Source organism: Pseudorca crassidens, chromosome 6 (genome assembly GCF_039906515.1).
Source record: "Pseudorca crassidens isolate mPseCra1 chromosome 6, mPseCra1.hap1, whole genome shotgun sequence".
Lineage (NCBI taxonomy): Eukaryota > Metazoa > Chordata > Mammalia > Artiodactyla > Delphinidae > Pseudorca > Pseudorca crassidens.
In genome coordinates, this window is record NC_090301.1 from 53,839,980 (window position 1) to 53,855,772 (window position 15,793).

The following is a 15,793-nucleotide window of genomic DNA, read 5'->3' on the forward strand; positions in this document are numbered from 1 at the left end:
ACTTGTGTACTTATGCCTTTTTAAAATGCCCTCTTCCTTGTTTTCTTGTTTAACTTTCTACTATCCTTTATTTTAGTTTTTAATGGTGTGCTTTGATTCTTACCTATTGCTATTTGAATAATCAATGAGTTTATTTTGTGTTCTTTTTCTCTCTTCTCCCATGTTTTTAGTTGAATTATGTCTACTTTCTCTTCAAACTTAACTGCAACTTTGTTTTGCTCTTAGTTCTACAGTTAAATGTGTTAAATCCTCACCATCAGTCTTTTGCTGAGGTTCCCCAGTCACCTACTGGTAGATATATCTCAATTTTTAGGAGATTTCTTAAGAAGAGCTTGTGGGCACAGTGTTCCCTGAGTTCTTGCATATGTAAAGTTGTTTTTCTATAGCCTTGATACTGGAAGGACAGCTTGATTCACACTTTTTTTCCTTGCTTACAGTGTGCCCTTGTTTTTTATGTTGTTTTTGAGAAATCTGATGCCAGTCTTAATTCTCTTGCCCTTATAAGTTATTTGACCCTTTTGCTTGGTTTTATTTTCCCTTTTATTTTTAAAGTCTAATAGTTTCATTAGGATATGTCTTAGAGTTTATTGTAGCAGGTCAGTTTTCCCTTCTACATACTGGATCCTTTTAATATGTATTATTGGGCCTTTTGTTTCTGAAAAGCTTTTTTTGGATTGTAGTTTTAAATGTTCTAATGTTTTGTTTTTCTTCTATGGGGACTCTAGTTACACATAATTATATCTGCTTTGTCTACCACTTCAAAAACTTTCTATTTTTACTTCATTATCTCATTTTCATCCTCTTGGTTCTTTTACTGTTTTCTTCAGTGTCTTTTATTAAGTTTTTATTTGAATTTTTTCTTGAGCACCTTGCAATTTGGTCTTCAATTCTGATAGAATTTTATCTTTTTCATTCACCTCTTTTTTTTCATTTCTGTTAGCTTTTGTTCGTTCTGTTTTTCATTTGTAAATTTGTGATCCAACGTGTTTTTTCATATACCAAATTTGTATTTAAGGAGATACAATTGAGTTTGGATGTTTATTAACGTTTTCTGCTTTGTTATCGATTTGGGGGGGTATTTTTCATCAGTGTAATTGTTCTGATTTAATTTTGTAGTAGTTTTATAGAGATGAAAATTGCTCATGCCTCTGCATTTATGTGAGCAAGGCTGATGTTTTAGGGACTTACGAAAATACTAATTTAAGAGTACCCTCCTCCGTTACTGTAGCAGAGTACCTACCTCTGGTAGGTGAAAGGATTGTGTGTCTCTCAATTTGCTTCAGTGGTTGGTTGATAGATATCGATATCAAGGAAGATTCCTGGGAGCGGGGAGGATCTTAAGGATGGAGTTCAGCAAGGATGATTGTCTTATTTTTAGTCCCTTTAATTTTAAGCATTGAAGCCAGTGTAATGAGCTTAAGCTAAAATGGGATTTATTGAAAGCTGGGATTTCACCCTACACAGAATGGCAGCTGGGCCCTCTTAGGTACTAAAACCAGGGTGAGCGGTAAAGCAACCTGCTTAAGGTCACACAGCTGAAAAGGGGCAGAGTTAGGATTTGACCCCAGGTCAGTCTGACTCTAGTTCTTAATTATGACACCCTTCTGCCTCTGCTTATTTTCAGGGCTTCCACAAACAGTACAGAAGTCATTAAAAATGGGAAGTGCTGCTTTGTTGCCTCCTACCTAACTGGTATGCTTTGTACCAGAAGCAGGGGCCACTTCAAGAAAGCCCTTTTAAACTTAAATCATTTTTCTGTAAAGTAAACAGTTTCTCACTTTAAAAAATTTGATTTTGTATGTAGTGTGTTCCAATAAAAAAGTAGTATTCTTTCTAATTGCTGTTGCCATAGTCTCCCTTCCAAAATATAGGATTAGTTGATGGCAGACATGATATTGCTTCAATTATTCAAAATACTTGCTGTCAAAAGCTTCGTTTTGGCTGTCCAGAGGAATCCCAAAGTTTCTTCTGTGGTTGTTTTGTGGATTCTACAAATCAGATGATCTGACAAGTGAGATGTGTATGCTAGAATCAGGAGCCATCTAAATATTGCAAGAAAGAACTAGGAACTGGAAAAGTATTTATAGATATTAAAATGAGAAAGTGAGGTGGAGGAGGGGCTGATGGTGAATGCTGTAATAAAAGTGAAGATGCAATTTCAGAAAATGAAAAAGTGTTCATTTAAATAGTGACTTTTTCCAAGTGTTGAAAATAGATAATGAAGACTCACTTAGGCTATAAATGTAGTAAAGTTAAATAAGCCATTTCTAAAACCCAAAATTTAGAGTTGGCTCAGCATAAAGAAGGCTTTATAAAATGCCTGTCTTCATTCATGATCCCGATGGGCCAGGTCCCAAGATGTTTCAGTAAAGGTCCCTGAACTATGTAATTTAATATTCTCCTCAGAGTAAATGCATGCTCTTTTCAAATTTGTCAAATTTAAAATTATCTGATCGTTTTTACCTTGCTGCTTCTCCTTCTTCCTAATTATTCTGCCCAGTGGCACTTAAACGAGAAAGCTGGCAGGATTGTGAGAAGGGATTTTATTCAGTGAATATTTATTGTGCATTGGTCACGTGCCAGGCTTTCTCCTGGGCAAACAAGTGGATGCATTCAAATGGCTGACTTAACACCTACTTAAGATTTCAGAAATAACTTTCTTGGCTCTGTTGACTGTATAGGTAAAACAAATTGTTATTAAATTGGAACATGCTCTTAAGTGTTAATACGTGTTACATGCAAAACCTTTGGACTCTCTTTCTTTTCTGAGTCAAACAGTATGGTACTTAATTGAGTCTTCCATCTAAGAGATCTTCCTGTCTTCTGACCAGCCACTACATCACAGTGAATGCCTGTTGTGGACTTAAGCTTTTGCTTTTCTTAGTAATTTAATTTCTTATAAAAGAGTATAATATAGTGATATATAAAAGAGTATGAAAGTGAGAGGGAGACTGCTGAGAAAATGACTCCAGTTACAAAGTGAGAAAAACCTAAAGGGACAGGAAACAAAAGTCTCCAGTGCCAGCACAGGGGTGAAAGCAGGGATTCCACCTGCCTATCTGCTTCTTTGTATCTTCTGGTTATTTTGTGTGTCAGAATTGGTCTCCTCCTCAGCAATTTTACATGGGGACCAAATACTCAGATCTTTCTACATAAAGAGCTTTAGGATATGTTGGTGAATATGTGAATATTTTAAAAAATTGTATGTAGTCTGTTTCCTGTTTTTTCTTGATTTTGAGATAAAATATTGCTAAATGTAAAAAAAGTAAAGGATTGTAGCTTCCTCTTTTACAGTATTGGTATGTTTAAAGACTTAGTTTTCTTAATTTAATCATGGACATTTTCAAACATACAAGAGCAGAGAGAGTAGTAAAATGAACCACTGTTCACCCATCATCTGTCTACTTTCAACAGTTGTCAATGTGACCAATCCTATTTCATGTATGTTCCCCCTCCCCATTATTGATGCAGATCCCAGACATATTTTGTTTGTAAATATTAAAGTATCTGTCACTAAAAGATAATGTACTCTTCTTAATAAATATAACCTTACTGTCATTACATCTGAAAAAGTGAACAATTCTATTTGAGAGGTGTTAAAGACCTTTATTATTCATATCATAATACAGGTCACTGTGTTAAACAAGAGCATGAGAAGTAATGTCACTTAAGCCTTGGACTCAGCCTTAGGTTTAAATGCCAATTTTGCTGCTTTTTAATAACTTCATGACCTTGGGCACGTTAACCTCTCTTCATCTCACTTAGCCTCAGTTTCCTTAGCTGTTAAATGGTAATAACAGTAATTCTAGCCTCATAGGATAGTTGTGAGTTATAAATGAAGCAATGAACATGAAGTGATTAGGATACTGCTTTGTATATAGAACATTCTCAATAATATTAGTCGTTGTTATTTTATTTGGAGGTATAAGGAAATATACAGATAACTAATTTCACATTCCACCTTTTAGTGTAGGTGATGTTTCAAAGTGATTTGCATTCAGTGATCCTCTAAGCCTTTGAGTTTTCGGGAATGCCGAAAAGTCTTAGTATTATTTTAATTCAAAGGTATATTTTACACTTTTCTCAAAAGCAAACAGTTTGTTTTAAGACATGTGATACTGTTGAAAGCAATAAATATTTAACCTTTACTCAAATCTTGGATATTTTTATGTGTGTTGGTATGAAAACTTTGAGATACCCTGAGATAAGACCATTATTTATAAATCTCCATATAGGTTAAAAATAAAAAGCAAATCTAAATGCCAGTTTACCTAAAGTGATAGTTTGGGCAACTGTGAACATAAAAGTGGTATCAATATTATTGCTTACATTCTCCTTTCTTCCCTCTATTTAATCCATTTAATCTTTTTTCTTATCTTACTCCATCCAGAATGTACAATGTTGAAGGAAATTTGTCTTTGCAGCTGAAGTTCTTTCATAGTAGTGTGTTCTAATTATAGTGGAAGTCAGGGGATAAAATGTTCAGCATATGCAATTCATTGTACAGACTTTCTGGAACATACTGCTTACACATCTTTAGTGTTTATTTTTTAATACTTAAAGTGCTCATCACTTTCATGCAGATTTTCCTGATTTACAAAATGAGCAATTCTGTTTTTTATTTTTTGTTAGCTTTATTGAGGTAAAATTTATAGCCATAAAATTTACCCAATCTAAGTGTACAATTCAGTGATTTTTTAAATAGATTTACAGAATCATCACCACAGTTTGATTTCACAGCATTTCCATCACCTCAAAAAAGAATCCTCTGCCCATTACCAGTCATTCCGCATACTTACCCCACCTCTAGGCAACCACTATTTTACTTTGTCTCTATAGATTTGCCTCTTTTGGATATTTCATATAAATGGAGTCATACAGTTTGTGACTTTTTGTGTCTGGCTTCTTTCACTTAGCATAATGTTTCAAGGTTCATCCATGTCGTACCATGTGTCTATATTTCATTCCTTTGTATTGCTAAGTAATATTCTATTATATGGATGTACCATGTTTTGTTTATCATTCAGAATTGATGGACATTTGGTTGTTTCCATGTCTTTAGTGTTTTGACTAATACTGCTATGAACATTTGTGTGTAAGTTTTCACGGGGACATAATTGTTTTAAAAAATTATTAACATATGTAGAAATAATGGTTCTCTTTTATTCATGTGTTTTTAATTTTGATTTTATTATGTGACAATATAGTGGAGAGAAGCTCTGTGCAGGGTTTTAGGAGTCTGAGTTTCATGTTAGTACTCACGTGCTTTGTGGCCTTAGAAGGATAAATCTATGTCTGTAGATCTCAGTTTCTGCTCTAGATTGAATATTTGTATCCCCCCAGAATTCATATGTTGAAAACTAATCCCCAGTTGATGGTGTTTGGATGGGGCCTTAGGAGGTGATTAGTATTGAGACCCCGGAGAGCTCCCTTGCCCTACTACCATGTAAGGACAAATGTAGAAGATGGCTCTCTGAGGACCAGGAAGTGGGCCGTTACCAGACACTGAATCTCCTTGTGCCTTGATCTTGGACTTCCCAGCCTCCAGAACTGTGGGAAATAAATTTCTTTTATTTATAAGACACCCACTTTATGGTATTTTCATTATAACAGCCTGAACAGAAATGTGAGAAATAAACTTCTGTTGTTTATAAGCCATTCAATCTATGATACTTTTATTATAACAGCCCAAATGCACTAAGACAGTTTCCTTATTAATAAAATGAAAAAAATTCAAGTAGATGCTCTCCATGGTTCTAAATCCCTGGTTATAAATCTATTAATTTCTGTATGACCTTGGGCAAATTATTTAATTTCTCTGTGCCTCAGTCTTCTCATCAGAAAAAATGGGGATATTAATATAACTGTATGTTGTTCTGAGGATGAAATAATATTCTTGGAATGTAAAAAAAATGCCAAGATGTATTAAGCTATGTGTAATATGTTTGTGCCCATTTTAGTTTGTTGGAGCAAGAAGGCCTTAGTGGGAATGCTTTGGCTGTGGCCTTCATGGAGAATCAGTGGTAGTAAGCTAGTAATTGGTAGAGGAAGGAAAATTTAGCTGCTAATAATAGGTACCATTTATTGAGTGTTTAACATTCTGGAGTATACTAAAGACTATACATACATTAGCTCACCTAATCCTGGGTCCTGTGGGTTCGGTGATTATGCCCATAAAAGAAAGCAAAGGAATTGCCCAAACCACCTAGCTAGTAAGTGGCTGCCTCAGAGTCACACCCTGGCTCTAACTAAGACTGTGATGTTTACCACTGCACCAGACTGCCTTTCAGGGAGAACAACTCTTTGGAACAGAATCCCATGGCAGAAAGGTCTTCAGCGGGGGAGGACTTTGCTTGGGAAAGATATCTAGTATTGCTAACAATCCTTCTGAGGGATAACAGGTGCTGGTTCACAGTTTTCTGTATGTCTTATATTACTTTGTTCCATGTGATTGTGATGTGACATTTTAGTTAATGAACAAGTTAAAGGATTTGCAGTATGTTCAGTATTGTTTTTGTAGTTTTACCTCAAAAATACATTATAATATACATGGTTTTGTTAAATGGACTTTTAATCTGATGGAAGACAACTTTCACATGTTCCACTGGCTTCTTTCTGCTTGGGTAATGCCATAATAATTTCCATTTTTTTGAGCAGTTTTCTGTCTCTTTAGTTAACTTAAATTTTTTAAACTTTCTTTTGTACTATATTTTTTAACTTTTTTTCCAGTGTGGTGTTTGGTATATACCAAATATTGTCATTATATAAACAAGAAAACTTAATAGTGCCAAAGTCTTAATTCATGTTTTGTATATATATTATTTCATTTGAACAAAAGTACCCTCTTGTATATGTGTGGTATCCAACATATAAACAATTTGGTACTAAAAATTAATTTGTATGCCAGTTATTTAGAATTAGGAACTTGATGATACATATGAACTTCTGTTCAAATCCGTTAGACTATTATATGTCTGAATTAGATTTAGCCTGAGATTAGCTCAATGAAAGGCATGTGTGTCTTTGCCAAGTGTAGAGGAGGAACATTTCTTTCTAGGATAAAGGTCAGTAGAGAACAGGTTTAGTGATGACCCACCCAGAGAAATTGTGAGATAAAGAGGAAGGGAGGAGACACCTATAGCAGGTCAAGAGAGGTTGGGATCTAGAAATAAGACCGTGAGTTTGTAAAGTTATCACATGCTTCCCCTGTTGATGGAGGAAGACCTGTACCCAGGCAGGGGAACTCAGTGGACACATCCATTGCCCTGGGGAAAGAAGCTGTCCAGGCTTCTTGGAGTGCAGAAGCCGTGCAGGAAGAGAGCTCACCTCAGAGAGCTGTGACAGCAGGTGAAGAAGCTCTAGCTATAGGGTACTCTAGAGCTGGGGATGCCAGAAATACCTTTACCTTATTGGAATTCCATCAGCCTGATTCACTTCTGTAAAGCAATATTCCTTTTTCCTTTTGCTGCCCCAGTTTTGGTGAAGGAGGATTTACCTATAAAGTAACACAGACAAGAAAAGCCAAAGATTTGAAAAAGTCATGGAGTAAAGGACTTCTTGAAGCTGGACCTTCAAAAATGAAAGTTTGCCGCTGCTAAGGGTTTGGTAGACTAGCTAGAGAGGTGGGGAAATCCTTAAAGAACTGACTTCCCTTTGACTTTGTAGATATTGGTGTCTGGCTCCTGTGGAGAGGGGGCAGGGCAGGGAGGGTGATGTAGGGGTAGTTGCTTATGTTGTTTTTGAAAATAGTTTTTAAGTGGTAGGCTATCATTACCATAAGCTTTTCAATTTTTGACGTTTAAATACAGTGTAGGACTTTTCATGTCCAATTGGACCTTCAATATAGAATTTTCTTGTCTTTCAAGGTAGATTATATTTTCATAGAAACCTCAGAACTTTCCGTTTCCTTCCTCCCTCCCTCACTGAATAAACTAGGGCCTGATCCATCTGTAAAATACTTGACATTTCAGCTTTCAATTTTATTTAGAAGAATTACTGTTTTGGATAGATCTGTATTTTGATGAAAGTTAATAATTATTTTATCATTTTCATTTAAAGTCTGTCCAAAAGGATTGTTTTTCTTTCATTTAGAACTGTCAATGTTATTGTAAAAACAGATTAATAATCATACACTGGCACCTACAATAATAAAAAAATGACAGATATTTTCAACTGTTGAACTGCTTTACTGATATATTTTCCTAAAGTTGAGTAATGTTTATTCCTGCATAATTTTATATATGGATACATAGTGTGATGAGCCCAGTTAGGTAGTAGTGAGTACCTATGTGTGCTTGTTTGTTTTCATCTAGGATTGCTCTTGCTCTGTCACAATAGTTGAAGGTATTTCTAATCTGAATTTAAGGACAGCTATAGTATTTCTTCTGAAAATGCAGGGCTGAGGAGCCTGCATTCTGATTTTGTTCATTGCCATTATGTGTCTACATGATGTAGACTCATTAGAGATGATTTAGTTAGCCTTAGGCTATCTTAATGGGTTTTCACTGGTTGTTAAAAATGCCTCTTCGAAGAATCTAACTAAATTTTCCAAATAAACTGGTTGATTTATACTTATTGAGAGAGGAGTTCCAGTGTACCCACTCATATCATCAATTACAGTCTCTTATGAAGTGTAATTTGCCCAGTCTTGATTAAAAGGCCAGAGTTCTCTTTTCCTGCTCCTTAAACACATCCTCTGCTGCCCTCTAACGGCTGCCCATTGGTAGCACCCATTGAGGTCCCCCTTACCATCATCATAGACCTGCCTTCCTCTGGCATCCAGTGATTTACGTAGCGGCTGGATCCCTGGGAGAGTGTCCCAGTAGAAGGAGCTGGGAGAAGCCGCTTTGAAGGAAAAGTATGCACAGGTGGTCTATTATCACACCACAAGGTGTCGACTGTCAGGTAGTTGTGATAACGTTAGGTTTCCTAGGGTATGTGTTTCACTTTACTGATGGTCTCATATGTTTGTTCATTTGTTCGTTCATTTATCCATTCATTAATCAGATATTTTTTGAATGCCAAATATATCCAGCGCCTCGCCTTGACTCGATCTAGTAGGTGCTTATTGTAGATTTGTTAAATGAGTGAATGAATGAGTAAATAAATGTAAAGATAAATAGGACTTGGTCTCTAACTACTTAGTTGCCCCAGTTTTCCTCTTTTAACTCTTCAAGGTCTTGAGAAAGATGTTCAAGCTAGAAGATAGATACAAATATCAGTTGAAACTTAGTCTCCTTACATTTTTCAGAATTTCTCAGAATTCATCATCCCTAACGTAGGGATTCTGTTTTTAGGTAGGGTTTATTTTGCACCTAGGAATGATGTTAATTTACTTTGCTGTTTCTTGCTTTTGGTTGAAAGCAACATGCAGTCATGGTTGCACATTTTCCTTTATGTTCACCAGTTTCCAAGGCACTTCACCTGCTGTAAACTCTGGCTTTCTGCCTCTTTTATGTATTATAAATCGTGACTTAAAATAGATCGTTTTAAATAACCATATATGAAATATGACATGTTTGTGTTAAGCATGTTGTGAATTTTCTGCCATTTTTTAGGCCTGCTTCACTTGGCAAATTTTTTAAAAGACATGTTTTCCTTGTCACTTTCCATTGATTCATATCAGGTATATGTCTGCCACTGACTTCATTCCTTGTTTGAGAATATAATTCACTCAGATATATTTAGGTTGAATAAGCTTCTTGTGAAAAATAATGATCTATATCTACCTACTGGAGAAGAGCATGAGCAAATACCTCATGTTATTTAACATTTATTGTGGTGATGGTAGTGGATGGTTGTATCGTCTTTTGCAGGATTTTCTCTTTATTTTGTGTGTTTTGTACATTATTCTATGAACTATATAACTAGAAATAGGCAGATTTTTTTTCTTATGGCTGTGCTAATGACTTGAAAAGTGTAAAACAAATGACTTGCAAAACCACATTTAATTGGAACTAGTAGTACAGTAATCATTACTTTTTATTATCCATCTCTTTTATGATAACAATGAAAGAGATTGATGTAAAGGAGACTGTAGAAGGGAGGAAGATATAAAGAGTAAACATTACAGCTTTCATCTCTTGACTGCTTCACATTTTATTCATCAATTCATTTGATATTGGCCCACACAGCCAAAAATCTATATTTCTCATTACTTTAAATTACTTTTTCATCACTTTCAAAATGTTCTTTAAAAAAAAAAGACTGTTGGATTAAAAAAAATTAGTATTTTGCCATGCTGAGGTGGTTTTGTGAAGTCATGGAAAGTTTGGAAAGAGCATGTGTCTCAGGAGACAGTGATGAAATGTAAGATTGCTTCTGGGTACTATAGTTTGCCAAGGTAAATCTAGACTAGAGATTGAAACCATCTCCCTTTTGCACTTTAAGTATGTGGAGAACACAGTGGTGAAAAATTTGGCACTTGCTGGCATAAAATTGATAACCTGACTTGCAAAGCTTAGATAACACAGATATTATTCAAAGGATTACCTGCAGCTATCATTTCTTATGCCTTAGGAATTCCAGAGGTTCTTTTTTCTTGGGTACTGGTTAATTAGGTTTTATTGTGGCAAGGCTTAACCCCCAGTGTATTGATGGACATTTTCATTCAGAATAAATGGCAACAGATTGGGGGAAAAAAAAAACCTACAAAGAAGAAGCAGCGGTGCTGAATGATTGCAGATAAGACCTACCAAACTCTGAATTGCAGTTGCTTCCTGTACCAAGTTTCTCCATTGACTAAAAGAGAAGGCTGCTCTAGCTAAAACTTAAGCAGAAAGGGGTTCATTAGAAAGATGTATATAACTCAGAATTTATGAGAAGGATGGAGAAATAGGCTCAGAAAATAGGAAGGACACAAAGGCAGTTGAGAAGTTGTCTGGAGCATCCCATTGACAGCCTAGATCAGCAGTTCTCTTGTTACTAGGTTTCGGGGGGGTCTGTGAGTTCAAAACTATTTTAATAATAATTCTTAGTACTGCCCCTTTCACTGTGTTGACATTTGCACCGATAATGCAAAAGCTAGGACTCCATCTTGTTCAATTGGCCCGATGTCACTGGATGTTTTCAGGGCTGTTTTATTGGTAAGCTGATCATGTGATATTGAGAACATCATTACTGGAACCAGATTGCCTGGGTGTGAATCCTAACTTCCCCAGTTACTAGCTTTGAGATGTTGGGCCACATTTAACCTCTCAGCCCCATTTTACTTTTCTATAAAATGGGGTTAATAATAGTAGTTATCTCATAGAAATGTTGCAAGGAGTAATTAAATTAATATAAGTAAATCATTTAGAACAATGTATGCCTTGTAGTAAACACTTGGTAAATGTTAACTTGCTTAATCATCATTATCAGACTTTTACATCTGGTCTTTGACAAGCTGGTCACCAGAGAAGGGAGCTTAGCCGTGAGTCTGAACTGTCTGGTTCTTGTAGTGCTGGAGAAAAAACTCATCAGGTCAAGATACTGATCTGGAAACATGAAGTGCTACTATTTTAGGTTAAACATGTAAAACATGAGCTTTTCCCTCATTCTTCCTACTAATTGTATGTTAGCCTGGGCAGATGTAGAACAAAACTGAATGAACAAATTGCAAACAAATATTCGAGGATAAAACTTGAAGAGAATATGTCATATTTACTTTGACAACATGTTTTCTTTTGTAGATATATAAAAATAGTAGTGATTTTTTTTAGTTGTATATACAAAAGCTGTAAAATAATATACTTCTTTAAGTAGCCTTGCTTGTGTAGCCATTATCTGACAAGTAATAAGACTACATCGTTTTTTTCCCAAGTAATCTGGGAATTTTTTCAAAAGACTACATTTTTTTCAGGGCAAGGCTGTGACTTGAGTTTTTAGCTCCAGCTGAAAGCACAGTGCTTGAAATGGGATAGGTTCATAGCAAGTATTTGCTGAGTAAGTAATATAGAGTCACATTTTCTGCTCTGCTGGAAAATTATTTTCAAGAGAGTGTGCTTTCTGATTACTGTAGTTAATAACACTATTGCATATTTGAAAGACCTAAGAGAGTAAGTCTTAACAGTTCTCATCACAAGAAAAGAATTTTTGCAACTATTTATAGTAGTGGATTTTAACTAGATTTATTGTGGTGATCATTTCACGATATATACAAGTATCAAATCATACTGTACACTTGAAACTAATATAATTTTCTATGTCAGTTATAGCTCAATAAAAAAAGAGGAGGCTGTTTATAAAAGAGTATACTTTCACTAAATGCAATGCAATTTTACAGTGTCCTCCAAGGAACTGTCACTATATAGTGATGGTACGTGGGTGTAGGACAAGGGAAGGAGGAATAAATGTGATGGAGAATACTCTCTCAGACATGAAATTAAGTTTAGGTGGCTAATATAATTGAACCTTTGATTTTCTTGTTATGTTTTGTTTTGAAGTTCCTGCTTTTCTTAAAATCGTGCTTTGATGGTATATTGGGCTGGCCAAGCATACAGATGCCTGCCATGCCAAAGCTCCCATTTAAAGGAAACTGTCTTGCTCTTAGCCCTTGCTGTATGAATAGTCCCATTTTGTATTTTCCATAACCCCTGGGCGTGCCTGAGTGGACACTAGAAAACTAAACCAAGATCAGTGAATTATGGCTTGGTACAAAAAGATAACTAGGCTAATCAGATTTTCTCCTGGCAAATTTAAAATATAAAATGTAGAGAGATAGAGGCAGTTAACAGTGAGGGTAAAAATTGAAATAGTATATTGGGAAATAACTTGAGGTAAACATGAGGATAAGGTGAGTTATTATGTGTTATGGGGAAGCAAAAATATGAGAAGTGAGAGAAAGCCATTTAATAGTGGATCTGAAAGAATCAGATATTTGGAATTAAGCTGCGTAAATAAGTAGAGTAATAGATATTGCAAGTTTGATTAATTGATTCATTCCTTTATTCAACAAATAATTTGTTGAGTTACTGCTATGTACCAGGCACTGTTCTAGCCCAAGAGCATTGCTCCGAAAAACAGTTAAGCCAGTGATTCTCAACTAGCTGTGATTTTTGCCTGCCAGAGGATATTTGGCAGTGTCTAGAGACATTTGGTTGTCACAACTGGCAAGGGGGAATGGTATTAGGATTCTAGTGGGTAGAGGCCAGGGATGCTGCTAAATATTCTGCAAGGCACGGGACAACTCCTTACAGAAAAGAATAAATAATCTGACTCAAAATGTCCGTAATTCTGAGATTGAGAAACCCTGCGTAAGCCATTAAGTATAGGCATACCTCAGAGATACTGCTGGCTCGGTTGCAGACGACCACAGTAAATACTGCAGTAAAGCAAGTCACATGAATTTTTTGGTTTCCCAGTACAAATAAAAGTTATGTTTATGTAATACTGTAGTCTCTTAAGTGTGCAATAACATTATGTCTAAAAAAACAATGTACATACCTTAATTAAAAATATTTTATTGCTAAAAAATGCTAACCGTCATCTGAGCCTTCAGTGGGTTGTAACCTTTTTGCAGTGGTAACATCAAGGATCACTGATCACAGACCACCATAACAAATATAATAATAGAAAGTTTGAAATATTGCAAGAATTACCAAAACGTGACGCAGAAACACGAAATGAGCAAATGCTGGTGGAAAAATGAGCAGTAGACTTGCTCAATGCAGGGTTGCCACAAGCCTTCAATTTGTAAACAACACAATATAGTGAAGTATAATAAAATGAGATATGTCTGTGTATATTTCATAGAGTAATTATTATCTTGTAGTTGACATTTAACTTTCTGTGTTTTCAGAAAGGAAAATTTACTGGAGGAAGTTTACTGGAGTAAAATGGAGGCCTCAGTAATATTACCCATTCTGAAGAAAAAACTAGCCTTCCTTTCAGGTATGTTTTCTTCTTAAAATTGGAAGTGTTTGATGTATAAATTTGTTTAATCTTTTTTTCTTTGATAAGTTTGGCAGAAAGGCATTTCCTTTTTCTCTGAATGTTTTGTTCTAAAGGTGTTTCTGAGACACCTTGTACTCAGAATGGATAGCGGTGCAAGCCAACTCTGTCACTGTTGGTGCTTGGCAGCCAGTTTTCATTCTGTTCTGTAATTTGATTAAATGACCTCTACAGGGTAGATGTCATGACATCTCACCTCTCATATAAAAATGAAATAACTAATACAGGCTGAGAATAATTGACTAACCAGCATCTAAAGTATTGTTTCTGAAATATAGAGTAATTCATTTTTGTGTTATCCCGTCCAGCTTTTGTCTTCCATCTTCCTATGAGGGGGGAGTTATGAAATAAATTACATGGTTTTCACTTTTTACTGCTCGAATTTGGTTATAAGGCTTGAATTTACCTTCCATTATTAACCCAAAGTATGCATTGACTAAGAAGAGTCAAAGAGAAGCTTCGAGATATATTGCTAGTGTGAAAGCAGTGGTGACGCTGGGTGTAGCAATTTTCTGGAATTTTGGACCATTGAGTAAATTTGCACATGCTTTAGAATAGGTACTGTGACCCACCTATTGAAGATTATTTAAGTTGTATTATCTTGCTTTTTCTCTCTTATACTTTTTAGGTCCTATCAGAATTGTCTTGATATTTAGGCTACTAATGTCCTTTTCAGTGTATATTGTATCTCTCTGTAAATTGGCATGTTTTTCTAGTGTACATTATAAAGGAGAAAATAAGATATTGAATTCCACCAGTAATATTAGTTCTTTATTTAATATGTGTTTTCTTTTTTAAAAAAACTTCTTCCCTTACCAGTTGACACTTAGGTTTTCTCTCTATTTTTTTATGATATGAGTGGTATTGTAGGAAACGTTCTTATTCACAGTTTGTGCATTTTGTACAAGTCCAGCAGTATAAATTCCTACAACTGGAAGTATTAAAGAGAATTTACATTTATATTTAAAGGTTTTGTCAGATTGCCCTATAAGAATATTGTGGCAATTGTTGATCTCTCACCAGTGTATGAAAATGCATGTTTGAAAACAGAAATAGACCCACAGACATAGAAAACAAACTTATGGTTACCAAAAGGGAAAGAGGGGAGGGATAAATTTGGAATTTAGAATTAACAGATAAACACTACTAAATATGAAATATATAAACAACAAGGACCTACTGTATAGCACAGGGAACTATATTCAATATTTTGTAATAACCTATAATGGAAAAGAATCTGAAAGAGAATAGATATATATGTATGTGTATAACTGAATCACTTTGCTGTACATCTGAAGCACTGTAAATCAACTATACTTCAATTTAAAAAAAAAGCCAGTTTGCCCATACTGTTGCCAAGAGTGGATATTACTATTTAAAACAAATCTTTATCAGTGACATTTTTGCATTCTTATTTTACTTGTCTCTGTGCAGCATTTGACCCTGGTGACCATACCTATCTTGAAAGCCTTTTTCTTCTTGACATCTGCCTTCTTTTGCATCTACACTGGTGATTATTTTGTTGTCCCTTAGTGAAAGCTGAGGGCATGAGGTTAAATGTAATCCTGTATGTTAGACCTGTGCTCTGCAGACAATTTCACAGTGGGTCAGAGTGCTGCAGTTCAGATATGAACCTTTTTGCAGTTTGGTTTAATGCAGGGCTTAGCGATTTTTGAGGAGAAAATGAGACTTCTCTGAACCCAATTCCTCTTGACTTGCTCTTGACCGTTAATTATTTCAACCAGTAATTTTCAAACTTTTTTAATAATAGAGAAAAACTTCTCAAACCAACAAAATCATTCAGGGGATACAGTTTGAAAACCATGGTTGCAGTCTATTAAAAAAAAAAAAAACTTGTATTCTA

At 35.2% G+C, this 15,793-nt stretch overlaps 1 protein-coding gene across 5 annotated transcripts in view; it reads left to right on the plus strand.

The window, feature by feature from the left end:
• SESTD1 (SEC14 and spectrin domain containing 1) overlaps positions 1-15,793 on the plus strand; it is a 145,396-nt gene that overhangs the window by 33,625 nt on the left and 95,978 nt on the right. For all 5 annotated transcript variants that reach the window (XM_067741363.1, XM_067741360.1, XM_067741359.1 and 2 more), the window contains one exon: positions 13,778-13,869. In XM_067741363.1, coding sequence (XP_067597464.1) covers positions 13,815-13,869 — 55 coding nt within the window. In that variant the 5' untranslated portion in view covers positions 13,778-13,814. The remainder of the gene's footprint in view (positions 1-13,777; positions 13,870-15,793) is intronic.